This window comes from Petaurus breviceps, unplaced genomic scaffold (assembly GCF_028583685.1).
Source record: "Petaurus breviceps papuanus isolate PSGF00001 unplaced genomic scaffold, PetGlider_PUasm1.0 91023, whole genome shotgun sequence".
Lineage (NCBI taxonomy): Eukaryota > Metazoa > Chordata > Mammalia > Diprotodontia > Petauridae > Petaurus > Petaurus breviceps.
Window position 1 is genome coordinate 178,242 of NW_027187398.1, and position 19,638 is coordinate 197,879.

General features: G+C 39.0%; 2 protein-coding genes across 4 annotated transcripts in view; one reads left to right on the plus strand and one right to left on the minus strand.

Moving 5' to 3' along the window:
* Positions 1 to 18,034, minus strand: part of TEX14 (testis expressed 14, intercellular bridge forming factor) — a 165,828-nt gene extending 147,794 nt beyond the window's left edge. The window contains exon 1 of the mRNA XM_069078160.1: positions 17,494 to 18,034. The gene's annotated coding sequence lies outside the window, so the exon portion shown is untranslated. The remainder of the gene's footprint in view (positions 1 to 17,493) is intronic.
* Positions 18,035 to 18,134: 100 nt separating this feature from the next.
* The window catches only part of RAD51C (RAD51 paralog C), an 83,785-nt gene continuing 82,281 nt past the window's right edge, over positions 18,135 to 19,638 (plus strand). For all 3 annotated transcript variants that reach the window (XM_069078161.1, XM_069078162.1, XM_069078163.1), the window contains exon 1: positions 18,135 to 18,374. In XM_069078161.1, the coding sequence (XP_068934262.1) occupies positions 18,257 to 18,374 (118 nt within the window). In that variant the 5' untranslated portion in view covers positions 18,135 to 18,256. The remainder of the gene's footprint in view (positions 18,375 to 19,638) is intronic.

Consider the following 19,638-nt stretch of genomic DNA (forward strand, 5'->3'; position numbering starts at 1 on the left):
TGTTGGAGGGTTTGTAGGAAAGTAAAATCAATAAAGCACTATTAATAGAGAGCTGTGAATTGTCCAGACATTCTGGGAAGCAATTTGGTTTTATAACCAAAAATTCACTAAACCTTTGAGCCAGAAATACTACTAGGGTTAAACCCCAAAGAGTTAAAAAAAAAAAAAGACCAAAAAGGACCCACATGTAAAAAGATGTTTATAGCAATTCTTTTTTATAATAGCAAAAAATTGGAAACCCAACTACTGTGTGATTACTGGACAAAACATGAACATAGCAGAATATTGTTGATGTAAGAAATGAAAAAAAGGATGCTCTCAGAGAAACCTAATAAGATTTCCATGAACTGATGCAGAGTGAAGTTAAGTAGTATCCTGGAGAACAATTTATACAATAATAACAAAATTGTAAAGAAAAACAACTAAGAAACTTATGATGTCTTAATCAATGTAATGACTAATCATTACATGATTCCAGACAATAGATGATAAAACATGCTATCTACCTTCTGGTAGTATGGCGATGAACTCAAAGTACAAAATGATATTTATGTTTTCAGGCATGGCCAATGTGGAGATTCTTTTGCTTAACTATGTGACGATGACCTGTGGCCTTGCCTTGCCTTTTCTTTCTTTTAACTGGGAGTGACGGTGGTGGTAGGGAGGTAGTTATAGGGGAAAAGAGGGCTAGAAATAAGGTTACTAAAATTTTTTTAAATATAAAAAGAGGGTCATTGGAGCATTTAAAAAGGCACAGAAGGTCAAAAGGAGAAAACAAGCTGAACAGCTTTGAAAATAATGTTTCCTTATATACCTGGAGGGAGAAGAAAGCTGTAAGTGGTAAAGATTTGCAGCTGCATGTGCAATCCTTTTTTTTGTTTTGCCTTGTGTATGAAAATAATCTTATCTGATGTTTGTTAAGATCAGAATTTTTTTTAATAAAGTTTTTTTAAAAAGTTTTTCAACCATAGGTTGAAATCCTAAGGCAGAGGTAGGAAACCGTTGGCCTAAAGGCCACATGGTCTTCAAATGTGGCCCTTTGACTGAGTCCACACTTCACTTGTTCTGTGAAGTTTGGATTAAACCAACAGGCTGCATTTGAGGACCTAGAGGGCCACATGTGGCCTTGAGGCTGCAGGTTCCTCATCCCTGTCCTAAGGTAAAGTAATTATTAGGGAACATTAATTTTTATTAGAATATAAAGAATGGACAACAAAGGAAATTTGAGAAACAGTTTAAAAATTAATCTACCATTCTTACAAGAGAGAGGTAGTCAAAGGACATGAAGAAATAGCTAAAAAAAAAAGAATATATCAACAAAAATGAAACTGAAAAAGGTTCAAAATTACTAAAAATTGTTAAAAGCCCTCATGAGCTGCTTGTGTAATGCCATCTACATACCACTGCAATATATGAAGTAGTAAAAGAAAACTCATATTCATGAGTGAATATTAATCTATTTACTATACCTATAAATATCATAGAGTCTGCAGATTGGTTTGGTTAAGGGTTAAATAAGAAATTCAGGAAATGATGAGCAATGGCAGCTTTATTCTTTGTTTTGCTTTTAATTAACTTTGAATCCCAGATTCATGAAACCTCTTATCCAAACTCCTAATGAAGTAATAATGATCATCAAGGTAAAGAAGTGAGCCCATATGTTCTGGGAAAACGTTTCAGTTAAAGTCATTATGAGCAAGCCAAGAGAGTCAGACTCTCTCCCAATCTGTCTTTTCTCCCTTCCACTCTTCCCCATTACGTTGTTCAAAGATCCTGATCTCAAAGCATACACCTGGGAATTTAGGACACATAACACCTTTTCTGCCCACCAATCACTGCCCCCAAAGCCCTGTAGCACTGAGGAAAAACTGGTGAAATATCAATGGCATCATCAGAGATGAGATCTTTCCAATATGTAAAGGAAAAATTAGGAGTTCTTATTTGGACATCGCAACTGCCCCCAAACTGATTTGATTCTGCAGTCCCCTGCCATGCATGGCCAACTCACCTACAGGTACAATGCTTGACTCATGCTAGAAGAACCAAAGCATCTCCTCCCACTTCAAATTTTGGTTGGTTATAAGAGAATATCCTTCAACAAATATCATAAGGATACAGACAAATTCTGTGCATGGACTTATTTATTTATTTCTCTTGTGTGGAACTCTGGCTTTAGCACAAAATCACCCAATAAGAGGGCCTGATTACTTCTCTTGCACTACTAAGTAAAATTAACAGAATGCTAAATAAAGTTATTTCACTAATGAAAAGACAAAAAAAAATTTAAAGCCCTGAGGTAATCCTTTCTCTCATCAGGAAGGCAAAGGTAGAAAATTCACTGTTGGAGGGGCTGCTGGTGAGGCTGTGAATTGTTCAAAATCCATTCTGGAAAATGATATGGAATCATACAAGAAACATTACTAACATATTCACAGCCTTTAACATAGAGTTTATACTGCTAGGACCATATCCTAATGAGATTATTGATAACAAGAAAATACCCTTATGTACAAAACTGTATATAGTAACAATCCGTAATAAGATGAACCTGGAAACAAAAGGGATTTGACAACTGGGGAGAGGCTGAACAAATTATTGTATATGAATGGGACAGACTATATTATTGGACTATAAAGGAGAACAAACATGAAGAAGTCACAGAAATCTAGGAAAACTTGCTAATGAAATGATATAGAGAAAAGACAAAGGCAAAAGAATGTCTCAACAGTATACAGCTCTAACTAAATTCAATATTGAGAAGGCAAAAAATTTTAGTCAAATAAGAAAACTTAAGACTACATAATTCTTGTTAACAAGTAACAAACTGTTAAAACTTTGGAGGGAATACTTTGTAGGTGCAGAAGGGGCAGCTTAACCGGAAGCATTTTTTAACACAGAGGGTTATTGATAGGCCCAAAGAGTCTGACAATTAAGTGTTCACAGAAACTACCTTCATAACAAGATGGTATATGGGTTAGGGACCACTGGATGGGAAGGAAGGACTGCCTAATTAATTTCCTTCAGTCCTGCACCAGTCAGTATGTCCCATCTGCCTCCTGAACCAGCAGAATGGGAGTACCAAAGGGGGAAATGCAAGGTTTGAGAAGCCCTCCCTCCACTAAACCCTGAATGACTGATTGGAGTCCCCGCCTTCCCTCCAGTGATATAGGGTATTGCTTTACCCTCACTACCACTGTAGGATCCTTTAATTTAATCTTAAGAGGTTGTATATTAACACCCCCCTACCCCCATTAAAGGGGCCTGCCCATACCCCAGAACAAAAATTTGGCATTCCTCCTCTTCTCTCAAATTTAACATTTAAACCGGAATTATCTGGGTTTCCCTGGTCATCAATTGAATAGCCAATTTTGTGACAAAATCTCTTCCTAATAGGTTTATACCTGCTTCTGGGACCAGAAGCAATTGGATTAGGGCAACTGCCCCTTGATATTCCACTTTCAAGAACTCGGAGAGGGGAACAATAAAATTCTCACCCTTTACCCCTGAAATATTGAGGAGGTCTTGGGATAATTTAATTCCTTTTGGTAAATGAGTTATAAATAACCTAGAAGCTCTAGTATCAATTAAAAAACACCATTTCTTCCCCATTAGGTCTCACCCTTAAATTTATCAAGGGCTTTGGGTAGACAATATCTTTGAACTCCTGACACCCCTAGTCCTCTGACTCTATCAGGGAATAGATCTTCTGCTTAATCTGATGCTGTGAGCAATTCCTAGCCATATGACCCTCCTTTCTACACTCCCAACACACAAGGGGACTCCTCCCTTTTTCCTTCCTCTCCCACTGTTGGGGTGCAAAAAGTAGGCAATTTATAGATCACTAGTTGCTTTTTTGTTTACCAAAGACAGGCACCTGGAAGACACATTATAGAAAAATAAAATTTGGGCCCATCAAGACTAAAACCTATGTGAAAACCCCAGCGTTTGGGATAAAGCTCCCATTTCTGGTAGCAGAGTTCTACTGTGGGAAAAAGCCCAAAAGTCAAGTAATTGAGTGACAACATGAGCAGGAAAAGGAAGCAAAGCAAGCAGAGCAACCCAACTTTACACTCCTATTTTGGGAACAAAAAGGATCAAAGCATGGAACAGGAGGAAGACAGTGAAGTCAGAACTCCTGCACCAAAAGCTTCCAAGAAAAATAATAGCTGGTTACAGGCCACAGATGACCTTAAGAAGGATTTTGAAAACCAAATAAGAGAAGTGGAGGAAAAATTGGGAAGAGAAATGAGAATGATGCAAGAAAATTATGAAATGAGAGTCAACAACCTGACTGAAGAAAATAACACCTTAAAAAATAGACTAACTCAGATGGCAAAAGAGGCTCATAAGGGCATTGAGGAGAAGAATGCCTTAAAAAGCCGAATTTGCCAGATGGAAAAAGAATCTCAAAAGCTCACTGAAGAAAATCATTCCTTCAGAATTAGAATGGAGCAAATGGAAGCTAGTGACTTTATGAGAAATCAAGATACTATTAAACAGATCCAAACAAATGAAAAAATAGAAGGCAATGTGAAATATCTCATTGGAAAAACCAGTGACCTGGAAAATAGATCCAGGAAAGATCATTTTAAAATTATTGGACTACCTGAAAGCCACAATCAAAAAAAGAACCTAGAAATCATCCTCCAAGAAATTCTCAAGGAAAATTGCCCTAATATTTTAGAACCAGAGGGCAAAAGAGAGGTTGAAAGAGTCCACTGATCACCTCCTGAAAAAGATCCCAAAAAGAAAATTCCTAGGAATATTATAGCCAGGTTCTGGAGTTCCCAGATCAAGGAGAAAATACTACAAGCAGCTAAGAAGAAACAATTCCAATATTGTGGAAACAAAATCAGGATAACTCAGGAGCTGGCAGCTTTGACATTGAGGGATTGAAGGGCTTGGAATATGATATTCCAGAGGTCAAAGGAACTGGGATTAAAACCAAGAATCACCTACCCAGCAAAACTGAGTATCATCTTTCAGGGGAAAATATGGTCATTCAGTGGAATACAGGATTTATAGCATTCTTGATGAAAAAAACCATAGTTGAATAGAAAATTTGACATTCAGATACAAGAAGCAAGATACAAGCTTGAGAAGGTAAACAGGGAAAAGAAATCATAAGGAACTTATCAAAGTTGAACTACTTATAGTAGTTCCTACATGGAAAAATAATTGTAACTTATGAAACTTTTCTTAGTATGAGAATAGTTGAAGGGAATAGAAATGTATATATGTGTGTAGGTATATACCGTGTTTCCCCGATAATAAGACCTATCCCAAAAATAAGCCCTCCCCTTACTGTGTAAGATTCCTCTAAAATAAGCCCTATTGAGATTGCTACTGTAGTGAAGGTGATCCCCTGCGCTACACGCTACATTATGGTACCCTCTGTATGCACCGTCCCCCCCCCCGGGTGAAACGCACGCCGCGCTCCGAGCTGCATCCAATCAGAGCTGCAGCAGTGAGCGTGTCATCCTGTTCTTCCCCAGTGATTTGCTTATTGAATAAAGGTACATTTTTTTGTTCACATTTACCTGTTTATTAAAATTGCTGTCAATGTTCATTAAAATAAGCCCTCCCCTGAAAATAAGCCCTCTGGTGTTTTTCTGTCCAAAAAAAATAATAAGACAGTGTCTTATTATCGGGGAAACACGGTATATATGTATGTATATGTATACATACATATACATGTCTATACAGGAGGGTATATGGGTATATGAATACATATGTGACTAGGTGTATATATGTCTACAGGTATACATAGAGGGCGCAGGACCAATTGAATAGGAAGGGGTGATACTTAAAAGGTGAAATTAAGAGGTGAGTGAGGAATATAATGAGAGGAGATGGGGAGAGACAGAATGGGGTAAATTATCTCATATAGAAGAGGCAAGGGAAAATTGTTACAATGGAGGAGAAGAACAGGAAGGCAAAAGGGGAATGAGTCAACCTTATTCTCGAATTTGGCTTAGGGAGGGAATGACATACACACTAAATAGGGTATCTCACCCTACAGGAGAGTAGAAGGGAAGGGGAAGAGAGGGGGGGATAATGGAAGGAAGGGCAGGCTGAAGGGAAGTTGGAAGTACCCACTTTTGAAAGGGGAAAGGATCAAAGTAGAGAACAGAACAAGTGGGGGGTGGGATAGGATAGAGGGAAATATAGTTAGTCTTCCACAATATATCCACTATGGAAATGTTTTGCGTAGCTACTCATGTACAACCTATATTGAATTGCTTATCTTCCCAGTGAAGGTGGGTGACAAAGGAGGAAGGGAAAGAATCTGGAATCCAAAGTTTTAAAATCAAATGTTTAAAAATATATATACATATTATTATTAATATTTTACATGTAACTGGAAAATGAGATATACAGGCACTGGGGCATAGAGATCCACTGTGCCCTACTGGAAAGTCAAAGGGGAAATGGGGGAAGATATCAGAGAGAGCAGATTGGGGGAGGGGATATTCAGTGGGAATGCTGTTTTGGAGTGGTGGGTGGGGAAAATTGGGGAGAAAATTTGTAACTCAAAATCTTGTGGAAATGAATGATGTAAACTAAAAAATAAAAAAAGAGAAAAAGGAAAAAAAAGAAAAGACTAAAGCTTAGCTCAAATTTGGTGACTGTCTTCTTTACTTTATGAGAATATTTTCACTTGTCCCACTAATATTCTATCCCCTTTTTCAGTCCTGCCTAGCTCTTCTCAAACTTAGGGTAAAATTCCTTTGTAAAAATGCATTTTCTAGACAGGCAATACATTTATTACCTTACAGTACTTATTCCTGTATAGTATCTATATATGCTATAGCTATATGCTATACTTTCAATATTCTTTAGACACACTTATGATCAATCAACCAACAAACAAAACATTTAGTAAGGTACTGCTATGTGCTAAGCAATGAAGATTCAAGGACAATTTTAAAACAGTCCTCTCCCTCAAGGAGTTTACATCCTTAATGGGGAAGTTTCCCTGAAAACCTGCAATTCTCAGACAATTAGAATATAGTGCTTACTTAATGACTTTGTTTGATGACGTTCCTGCTGAAAACCTCTTGTGTGGCCAATATGGTCATGATCAAGGACATTGTTAAGTGTCCTTGAACCATAAGGTCCTTCAGACAGAAGGTTCAAAAGAATATACAGTGGAAGTGGTGGTGGAGGGGAGAAACAAGTATACAAATAACTAACACAGGAGAGAGTTTCACAAGAAATCTGTAGAGGGGACAGTAGAGATTATTGAATTTGGGGATAGGGAAAGTTGTGAAAAAATTGGGCCTTGAAAGAAGCAGAGAATCTAGAGTACAAAGGCATGGAGACAAGGGAAGACAGGATGAAAATGGGGAAAGTTTTTTTTTTTTTTCCTGGAATTCAAGAGTATGAGAAGGGAAACCAAATGAGATAAGGCTAGAAAGGTTATGTTGGAACCAAACTGCAAATGACCTTGAATGCCAAGATAATGCAATTTATGTAGTTTGCAAATGAAAGTCACTAAAAGGTTCTGAGTGGAAGAGTAAGGTTTTTAGAATGATGTACAATGAAGGTGACTGGCTAGGAAGAATGGATTGGAGACTGGAGAGAATGGAGTTAAGGTGACCAATTAGAAGCTGTTACCAAGAGTCTAGGGGGAAAGTGATAAGTGCTTGAACCAGAATGGTGGCAACAGAGCTAGAAAGGAGGTTAGATATACTGATTGCTAAGGTAGAATTAACACTTGGAAATTAACTGGATGTAGGGAAAGTTGAAGGGAAAAATCAAGAATCAATTAAAGGTTACAAGACTGAGAAAGTGCTGTCAAGAACAGAAATACAGAAATTAAAGGGAAGGGCAGGTTTGGGGGAAGGTGAAGAGTTTGGTTTTTCACATGTTTAGTTTGAGATACTGCAGTGATATCCAGGAGGCAGAAATACAAAACTAGAAATTTGTAAAGTTGGAAATAGAGACTTGTGAGTCATATACATAGAAGTGATAACTGAAGTCAAGTAAATGGATAAGATCACTAAAGAAAGACTGCAGAAAGAGAAGAGGAACAAGGACAGAACCTTGACAGAAACCAATGTTTAAGCAAGAGAATGAGAAGTCAGAAAAATAGAAAAAGAAGTAAGGTAGTAGAGCCATAAAAATTTAGTGGTACAACAATCAAGGGAATAGAATCAAGAACAAGAATGTTGTCAACAGTGTCAGATATTTCAGAGAACTTAAAAAAAGGCTACTGGATTTAACAGGATAATTTGTGACTTTTAAAGGCAGTTTTATGATAAGTATAATGAATAATGAAAATCATGGAAAAACCATAAATGAAATTAATCAATCAACATTTGCTAAGCACCATGCTAAGTGATGGGGACTAAAAAAGAAGCAAAAGACGGTCCCTGACCTCAAGGAGCTTACAGCCTAAGGGGGGAAGAAGATATGCAAACAAATATGTACAAACAAGCTATATATAGGACAAATAGGAAATAATTAAAGGGATAGGAAGAGCACTGAAATTAAGAAGGGTTGGGGAAGGCTTCCTGTAGAAAGTGGGATTTTAGTTGAGCCTTGAAGGAAGGTGGGTGGAGGGAGAGCATTTCAGGCATGGGGGGCAGCCAAAGAGAATGCCTGTAGATAGAGATTGAGTGTCTTATTCGTGGAAAATTCAGGAGGCCATCATCACTAGATGGAAAATTATGTGGCAGGAACCAAGAAGACTGGAAAGGTACTGATATAGAATGAAATAAACAGAGCCAAGAAAAAAATATACTGGTACACAATGCCTATAATATTGAAAATGGAAAAAATAACCACCACAAAAAATAGAAACTGAATGTTAAGAAATTATAAATAACAAGTTTGGTTCCAAATAAAAGAGGTAAAAAGACATCTTCCCTGTTCCTCTGCAGAAGTTGGGATTCACAAGTGTGAATCATTACATATAACTGAATTTTTCAAGGTATTGATCAGTCCTATTAAATTTTTTTTCATTTCTTTATCTTTTTAAGAAATTTTTTGTTTCACATATAAGGGTTAGTTCTCTGGGATAAGGCAGAGAGTGCAATACAGGAGGAAATCTAAATGGGGAAAATGTAAAAACAAAAGGTATCAATAAAATCCATTTTTAAAAAGAGGATTTCAGTAAAGTGGTGGGAACTGAAGACAGACTGCAAGGATTTGAGAAAATGACAGCTTGAAAAGATAGCAGGGCCTAGAGAAATTATTTTTAGGATAGGGAAGAGCATGTTTGCGGGAAGCAACCAGCAGACTTATGAAAGCTTGAAGCTATATGTCACATCTATATAGTACTTCATTTCAACATACCTTTATCTTTTTGCAATCTAACAACAATCCTGTGAGATAGCTTTTGCTGGCATTTCATATTACAAATCATGGAAGGCCTAGAATAAAGGACTTTCCTAAAGTCACCTAACTAATTTACAGCTTCAGGAAAAAAAAACCCAGTTCTTCAGATTACCAGTTTAATGTTCTTTCATACAAGGTTGGTACAAATGAGAAAACTGAGGGGCAGCCAGGTAAGATGTGCATGGACAGACATACTACAACTAAGTATGACAATGAATTTGAATCCTTAAGTCTAAGACTTTTTTTCTCTACCTCTCAATTTCTGGATGCCTTATATATTACATCTTTATGATACAACATTACACTCCTTATCTTTCAATACCTTAGTCACTGTGTTTAAATCCTAAATCTGCTTAGCTGTGTGAGCTTAGGTAATGAAAGGGATATATTTTGGGACCTTTGGGAATGGTACTGTGTATCAGGTTGAATAATTTTGAGAAAGCAATGTTAAAGTTTCTTCTGTAGTGTGTGGCAACAAGCACCCCAGCATCCCCAGGGTGACTGTCATCACAGGTTCCTAGATCTGCTTTTCTAAAGGAAAGCAACTCAAAATGCGTTAACAATCTTGCTTTAATCAATCAAACATATCATTTACCTAGTTCAGGGGAAAAAGGTCAGCACCCTGAACTTCAGATAATACAGAGGTTACAAGCAGACAAAAAATACAGAGAAACAAATCAGCAGACAGGCTTCCAGCTGCTTGACCATTACATCCATACCTAGTCAGTTACCAGAGAGGGAAACATTAACATCTGGGTTTTTCAAAGCCGGGGCCTCAATGGCTGCCAAAAGTCTTGTCTGGTCAAATCACACAACACTTCTCAAAGTGAGTCCCAAAGCAAAGCCTCACATCAGAGTATATATAGCCTTCTCCTGGCTCAGAGAATGTCACAACCCTCTTGACCCACTGCCCAATCACAAAACACCAAGGTGTGGTCATTCCTGAAAACCAAGCCTTTCGACACAGGCTCCAGGTGCACTTAAGCCTATCAAAGGGCCTAGGGACAGGGAAGATCTTAAATTCCCATAACACAGTGATATGAGAAACTTTGTGATAATTCTTTCTTGACCAAGGGAGGGTAAAGGGATATTCTGCTTAGTAGACAATAATTGGCTTTGTATTGGAAGGATAAACAAATGTCTGATAATCATCTAAAGCCCAGGTGGAAAAATCCCCACATTGAATCTGGTACCATAGATCTAGAGCTGGAAGAGAATTCAAGAAGCTTTTTAGTCAAACTTCTTTATGATACAGATGAGGAAACTGAGAACAAAAAAAGTTAAGTGACTTGACTAGAGTAAGGTGGCTAAGTATGAACCAGAGGTATAATTTAAACCAAGGTTCTCTAACTCTAGATTATTAACTCATTATAATAAATCACAAAATCAGATTTATGGAGGGAAGACTTCCTTTAATCTTTTCTGGGGCCAGAAAACAACTAGATACAACCAGTAGGAGCTACCCCTAGGCCTTGGCAACTTTAGTAATGATTATTTTAGAAAGTTTAGGTATATCGGCATAGATGGATTTCCTATATGTACACAATTCTAATTAACCTTACCTGTTGTATTATTTCTTAGCTGCTCAGGATTTCCCTGACAGAGAAATAAAAGAAAAAAAAAAGCATTTCTCTAAAAAAGAAACATACCAACAATGAGTTTCTTTATTCCAAGGAATTTTTATCATTAGAAATAAAATAAACAAGCTATTTTAAATGTTCAGAAAGTGCTTTACATACATTAACTTGTTTGATTAAGTATATTGAGCTACTCAAGCAAACCTACTATAACTGAAACTCTGTGTGTGCGTGTGTATGTGTCTGCATGCACCACGTGTGTATAAAGAGGCATTGTGGTTTAGTAGAAAATGCACTGGACTTGGAATCAGGGGTTGAAGTTTAAAATATCATCTTTTTTTACTACCACATGGTAACTGGTACTCTTGAGATGTTAAAGAGTACCTGCTTTTCTAAAGGAAAGACTACCCTAAAATTCCCAAAATGAATCCCCCCTCTTTTAAATAAAGGGTCACATAAGTTATTTAACCTGCTCAGGCCTCAGTTTTCGCATCTGTAAAACAAGAAGGCTCGAATATATTCAATAAAGTCCATTCTAGATTGACCTTGAGGAGATAGAACAAAGATAATGGAGTAGAGAAGTACTCAGCTGAGCTCTCCTTCATTCCTCTCCAAACAACTCTAAAATAATGCCTCAAGTTGAATTTTAGAGTGATAAAAACCAACAAAAGGTCCAGTGAAGCAATTTTGAAGTCCAAGACATCTTAAGAGTTAAGCAAGAAAGGTAAGTCTCACTGAGGTCGTGGTCAGGACCATTCAACACAGGTCACATCATGGCACCAGCATGGTGTCAGCAGCAGCTTTGGGAATCCATAGACAATGGGCGGATTGGACAACTGGTCAGAAGGGAGATTGCAGGGGACCCTTTGATGGTCCTAGGTTCAGGACCCTGATGCATTGCCCATTTGCAACTCCAGGTCACAGTCCTAGGGACAAAATGAATGCTATCACTTGCACCCTCAGGAGAATAGGATCCCTGATCACAGTTACAGGGCAGAGAAGAATGCTTGTGGCTGCTTACAAAAAAGCAGGGGCCTTGGTTTCAATTTCAAGACAGAGGGGAGTACTAGCAACAGCAGTTTCAGGAGAGTAAGGGACCTGGTCATAATCTCATGGCCCAGAGTAGTGCTAGTGCTGGTGGCTACAGGGGAACAAAGTCTCTTCTGGAATAAAGACAAGAGCATAGGTCAGAAGAGTAGTGACAACACCTCTCCTTAGATCATACTACCTTGGAAGAACTGAAAACCTATAGCCTCCCAAAGAGCTAGCTCAAAAGATAGCAGCATGAAAAACTTGAAGCTCAGGATGGTGCCCCAATGACCCTAGGAGCAGAGTCCAGTTTTTACTTTTTTTTTTTTGGAGGGCAATTGGGGTTAAGTAACTTGCCCAAGGTCACACGGCTAGTGTGTGTGTGGGTGTGTGTGTGTGTGTGTGTGTGTGTGTGTGTGTGTGTGTGTGTGTGTGTGTTAAGTGTCTGAGGCCAGATCCCAACTCAGGACCTTCTGACTCTGGGGCCAGCGTTCTACTCACTGGGTCACCTAGCCGCTCCATTAGTGTCCAGTTTTAACATAAATTTAAAAGTCAAGAGATATAAAATAAAGGTCAGGAGTAGAATTTATTGTATAAAAAAAAAAAAACAGGGATGGGGCAGCTAGGTGGCTCAGTGAATAGCATTGGCCCTGAAGTTAGGAGGACCTGAGTTCAAATCCGGCTTCAGACACTTAACACAAAAACTAGCCGTGTCACCTTGGGCAAGTCACTTAACCTCAACTGCCCTGCCTTCTCCCCTCCAAAACAAAAACAAAACCAGGGATAGTAATCATGATCTTAGATAAAGTAAAGCTAAAATCAGATTTAATGAAAAGATAAAAATGGGGAAATGACATTATGTTTCAGCCATGTTAATCAATAGTTTTGGAGCATATAAAATAACTAGACAGTATAAAAAACTGAGAGTATACCTGCCAAAATAGACACAGGAACTATACAAATATAAACACAAAATATCTTTTGTACAAAGTTAGGTCTAAATAATTGAAATAATATTTATTGTGCATGAGTAGGTAATGCTAAAATAATTATTTTCTTTTTAAAAAAATTTATATCTTTTTAGTTTACAACATTCAGTTTCACAAGCTTTTGAGTTCTAAATTTTCTCCCTCTCCTTCCCCTCCCCTCCCCCCTCTCCAAGAAGGCATGCAATCTGAATCCACATATGTATTCACATTAAACATATTTTCACATTAGTCATATTGCAAAGAAGAATTATAACCAATGGAATTAACCACAAGAAAGAAACAAAACAAAATAAGAGAGAGAGAGCAAATAGTATGCTTTGATCTGCATTCAGACTTCATACTTCTTTCTCTGTATGTGGATAGCATTTTATCATAAGCCTTTTGGAGTTCTCTTAGAACCTTGCATTGCTGAGACAAGTCTATCAAATCTAGTCATCACACAATGTGACTGTTACTGTGTACAGTATTCTTTTGTTTCTGCTCATTTCACTCAGCATCATTTCATATAAGTCTTTCCAAGTTTTTCTAAAGTCTGCTTGCTCATCATTTCTTACAGCACAATAGTATTCCATTACATTCATATATCACAACTTGTTTAGCTATTCCTCCGTTGATGGGCATCCCCTCAATTTCCAGTTCTTTGCCACCACAAAAAAAGCTGCTATAAATATTTTTATACATGTGAGTTCTTTTCCCATTTGTATGATCTCTTTGGGATACTACCCTAGAAGTGGCATTGCTGGGTCAAAGGGTATGCACATTGTTTAGCCCTTTGGGAAAAGTTCCAAATTACTCTCCAAAATGGTTGGATCAGTTCACAACTCCACCAATGCATTAGTGTTCCAATTTTCCCACATCTTCTCCAGCATTTATAATTTTCTTGTTTTGTCACGTTAACTGATCTGACAGGTGTGATGTGGTACCTAAGAGTTGTTTTGATTTGCATTTCTCTAATCAATAGCAATTTACAGCATTTTTTTCATATGACTATAGATATCTTTAATTTCTTCCTTTGAAAACTGCCTGTTTATATGCTTTGACCATTTATCAAGTGGGGAATGACATTCTTATAAATTTGACTCAGTTCTCTATACATTCTGGAAATGAAACCTTTATCAGAGACACTGGTTGTAAAAATTCTTTCCCAGTTTTCTGCTTCCCTCCTAATCTTGGTTGCATTGGCTTTGCTTGTATAAAAACTTTTCAATTTAATGTAAACAAAATTATCTATTTTGCATTTCTTAATGTTTTCTATCTCTTGTTTGGTAATAAATTCCTCCGTTCTCCATAAATCTGACAGGTAAACTATTCCTAGCTCTCACAGTTTACTTATAGTATCAACCTTTGTATCTAAATTGTGAACCCATTTGGACTTTATTTTGGTATATGATGTAAGATATTGGTCTACATCCAGTTTCTGCCATACTATTTTCCAGTTTTCCCAGCAGTTTCTGTGAAAGAATGAGCTCTCATCCCAGAAGGCTAATATAATTTTTAAAACGACAATTTTACCTAACTAATCTATTTATGTAATACCATCCTAATTAAATAACTAAAAACAATCTTACTGAGTCAGAAGCAGTAATATCAGGGTTCACAGACTCTATCAGGCTTCAGTTGAGGCAAAAAAAAGTATGGATAGACTCACAGCTCTAATTCCTATAGACATCTCAAACTTGATGTTCTGCAAACATCTTTAACTCAACAAGTCTGAAACTGAATTTATCTCTTCCCAAAAATCCTCCTCCCCTTCTGAATTTCCTTTTAGTAGCTAGGGTCACCACCATCCTCTCAGTCATCCAGGCTATAACCTCAACAACTCCTTGTTCTCTCTCATCCCTCATATCTTATCTGTTACCAATACCTGTCAATTTTACCTTTGTAGCAATTATCTCTATGCTCCCCCTTCTCTCTTCTGATACCACTACCACCCTGATACTGGCCCTCATCACCTCACACTTGAATAGCCTGCTGATTGGTTTCCCTGACTCAAGTCTCTCCCCTCTTTAATCCATCCTCTACTCAGCTATCAAATTAGTCTTCCTAAAATGCAGATGTGATCATGTCACCTCCTTTTCAATAAACTTAAGTGATACCCTATTACTTCTGTGATCAAATAGGAAATTCTTTGGTATTCAGAGCCCTTCACAATTTGACTCTCTTCTCTTTCCAGTCTTCTTCCACTTTATTCCCCACACAAATTCTGCACAGTGACACTGGCCTCTTTGCTGTTCCTCACAAGCACAAGGACTCCATCTCCCAACTCTATGCACTGAATATTTTTTCTTCTCTATCTTTGCCTCTTGGGTTCCTGCCTTTCTTCAAGTTACACCTTCTACAAGAAGCCTTTCCGGATCATCTCTAATGCTAGTGATAGATGATGTTCTATATTTTGTTTGTAAAGAGTTACTTCCATGTTGTCTCCCCTATTAGACTTCGAACTCCTTGAGAACAAAAACTGTCTTTTGCTTTTCTTTGTATTCCAAGAAATAAACACAGTGCCCGGCATACAGTAAGCATTTAATAAATGCCTAATGAGGATAATCTTAGTGGGAAGGGACTAACATTAAGAGGGCATAGGAAAAGATCTGTTGCAGAAGGTGGGATTTTCACTTAGACTTGACCAAGTCAGAAATCAGAGACAAAGGAGGAAAGCATCAGCCAGTGAAAATGTATAGAACTGGGAGATGGAGTCTTGTGTAAGGAACATCAAGGAGACCAGGATGTGGCTGGAAAGGTTTAAGAAGACTGAAAAGATATGAAGGGACTAGATTATGAAGGGCTTTAAAACCCAAACAAGAATTTATATTTGATCTTGGAGGTAATTGGAAGAGACTGAAGTTTACTGAATAAGTGGGTGATACAGTTAGACCTGTGCTTTAGGAAGATCACTTTGACAGTCAAATGGAGAAAGAGATTTGAGGTCAACCAGAAGTTTAGTAGAATGGCCCAACCATGAGGTGATGAAGCCCTACATCAAGGTGATAGAAGTGTCAAAAGAGAGAAGGGAGTATACACTGGAGCTATTGCTAGGTAGACTCAACAAGATTTGGCAAAAGATTGGATATGGGAGAGAGATGGAGGAGTTGAGGATGACACCCAGGTTGCAAGCCTGAGTGACTAAGAGGGTGGTGCAGCTCTGGATAGTAACAGGGTAGTATAACTTTATTACTTTTATTATTCACTATTAAATTTAATTACACCAATTTAAATGTTATCACAACCTATTCTATTAGAATAAATAATACCATGTGTTCAGTGTCTTGAACAAAGTAGAGGTTCAATAGATACTCAGTAATTCACAGATTTAGAGTCCAATACCCTCATTTTATACACTATAAAACTGACACCCAGGAAGGTGAAGTGACTTAGCGAAGGTAACACAAGTAGGTCACAACTAGAATTTTAAGTCCACTGACTACAAACCTAGTTATTTCCCCCCAAACATTACACCAGTGGGACTGTTTATAGGACAAAACTATATAACAGAAGTGGAAAAAACACTAGCTTTGGAGTTAGAGGACTAGGGGTTTTGAATTCTGAGTCTGTCACTACCCCTAGGACTCCTGTAAATCATTTTACCTCTATGAGCCTCAAATTCCTAATTTGTTAAATAAAGGGTTAGAATCAATTTATAACAAGCATTCTAATCTGGGATCTGTAAACTTAAAAAAAAATTGGCAACTATTTCAACATAATTAGTTTTTCTTTCATTGGCATTTTATTTTACACATTTAAAAATATTCACTCTAGAAGAAATCCATAGGCTTCACTAAAATCACCAAGAGGATTCATGACACTCAAAAAAGATTAAGAACTTCCAATTTAGAAGAATCCTTTCCGCATGAAATCCTATCTATCCAATAGCCCTAAGAGTTCAGTATAGGGTGTGATCATTTTTGAGCCTCCATAGCCGTTTCTACTTTTTGTAGCAACTACTATGTGCTTGGATAATCACCCTGGAAACCATGCAACCTATGTGACAAGTGGCAGGAAAGCCACATTTTGGTCGAAGTTTTTAAGGGTTATCTTTGCTCTAAGATTTAAGAATGAAACAATACAGAATTACACCTGTTCAGTCTACTGTGTTAAACAGGGAGCAGTTATACTGGGCAGTGGATATAGCATTTCACCTAGAGCCAATAAGACCTCAGTTCAAATGCAGCCTCAGACTCTCCCTGCTTGGCAAGTCACTAACCCTAAACCTTGCTCTGCCCCAATTTCTCCATTTGTAAAATAGATAACAAATGGCCCCTAAGGTTGTGAGATTAAAAATAACTTGTGGAATGAGTTACAAAAGTTAGAGCAATATATTTTTCAACATGATTTACCTAAAAAAGTCCGATGCCCCTTCCTAGCAAACTTAACAGTTTATGACAGCCCGCTTACGAGAGCCAGAGCGTGGCCTGGTGATCAGAGGCCAACGGATGCCCTTCAACTCCACCGCCATTTTCCAGGCAAGAGCCTGCTCCCCCGACCTCACTGAGGGGTCCTCCTTGAGGTCCCATCATCCATCCCTTGGCCTGAGCCCTCCCTCTCCGGTTGCTCATTACTTGCTTTCTCCTCCAGTTCCTCCTTTTCCTACACGGGGACTGGCGAGGTAAAGGTCTCGGGAACCTCCATTATCTCACGCAGGCAGGACTTGGGTGGCTGGCAGGTAGAGGTGGCTGGGAGTGACAGGATGAGAACGAGGACGAGGCGCTGGCGTGACTCCCGGCCCACAATCCCTCGCGAAGGCGGGAAAGAGGTGAGGGGGTGGGGCAGAGGCGGTGTTGGTGAAGGGGCCCCAGGGAATGTCGGGAGCATCGAGGGAGGCATCGAGACAAGGGGTCTCGGAAGATATGGCCTTCTGGAGCCATTTAGGACTTTAGGGGTACGGGAGGGAAAGGGAGAGTTTCCAAAACGGCTAAAAGTGCGGTCTGCGCACCCTTCCGACAGTTTGGAGGTTTATGTGGAAGAAAAAAATGGGTTCCCCTCGACTGCCCGGTCACTCCCACCTAGTAGTCCCAAAGCCGCTAGCCGCCGGCATCGGCATCATCGTGGGCTCTACATCCGCTAATTCCTGCCTTTCCTCGCTTTAGCAGCTAGAAAGCGGATTGGCCAAGAGGAAATAAAGACGACGAAACTGGGCGTCCCAAAGCTGGGAGCCTCGAGATTCCCGCCCTTGAAGGGAGGGGACCACACGCCTCGCTCGCAGTTGGTTTACGTCTGACGTCACACGAGGGGGCGTGGTTCCTGTTTTGGGCGCCTACCCCGAATCCCGGATGCTAGTGGTGGGTTCGGCAGACCCTGGTGTGGCGATTTTCCGGTGCTGCCATGCAGCGGGCTTTGGGGAGCTACCCGCTGGCCTCTGGCGTGCGAGTAAAATTAGTGAGTGCAGGCTTCCAGACAGCCGAGGAACTCCTGGAGCTGAAGCCTTCGGAGCTCAGCAGAGGTAGGTGGGAAGCGGCCGCCCACTTGCCCAGTCCTGCCGGGTACCCCGAGGTGCCAGGGCCCCAGAGGCCCGCGGCCGCCCTTCCTCCGGGCTGCCCACCCCCATCCCAGATTTCTATGGCGAGACGAGTGTGCTGAGGGATGCTTCCACATAAATACCCACCTAATGAGACTAGAGAAGTAGTGCTGAGACAGCTAGGACAAAAACCGCCCCTAGCCAGGACAGGTGACTAACCAGAAAGAGAGAGAGACAGAGAGTGTGTGTGTGTGTGTGTGTTTGTGTGTTTGTGTTTGTGTTTTCAGTTGCCAGCTCTTTTCAATTCTAACTTTATCACATCTCTCACTTTTATTTCCTTCTTTTCATTTAAAGTGGAAAAGTAGTCTAGTTTAGGCCCTCCTCTCCTCATCCTGGACTATGGTTAATAGTCATAGTCTCCAGCTGTGTATAGATACATACATATATACACACATACACCAATACACACAGATGTCATATGTACACATATACATATATGTATCTCGTTTTCATAGCAGTTTGCATGTTGTCTCCCTCCCTTTAGATTTGTGAACTTTTCTAGGGCATGGATTCTTCTTGCCTTCCTTTCTTTGTATGACCAAAGGTAAAAGGTAGCACAGTACCTGGCACATTGTAAGAGATTACTAAACATTTGTTGAATTGACTTGACTGATGAGGAGGATGGGGTGATAAAGTTGTCCAGACAGCTTTTATGTTCTTAAACTGGAGTCTTTTTTAACAAAAAAAAAAAAGTTTTTTAAAAAAATAAAATATTTTTATAACTATTTTATCATAATTGTTTTTCTTTGTAATCAACATTTTCAGAAGGGGTTAGACTTCACCAGACTGCTGCTGAAGAGGTTTAAAAAGAAAAAAGAAGGTTAAGAAACGTTGGTATAAGGAATATTTTAGCCAGGAAATTCTGGGTTCAAGTTCTGTCCTGATATGAGCTGTTTCTGTGATCCTAAAGAAGTTGTTTAACCTCTCTGTGCTTCTGGCAGATCTCTGAGGTTGAGAGTATCATTTGGTAGTATCCTCTTGTCATTAAAGTCACAGGTGACTGTTGAATCTCTTTAGAATTTGTATTTTACTCTAGAGTCAACTGGAAGTCGCTGAATACTTTTGATCAGGGGAGCAACTTGATTTGTGTGTATCCTTAGGAAGATGATTTGGGCAACCCTGTGGAGGATAGATTGTAGTTTGGAAGTGGAAGCAAGGAGACCAATTTGGACACTTACTATAGTATAGT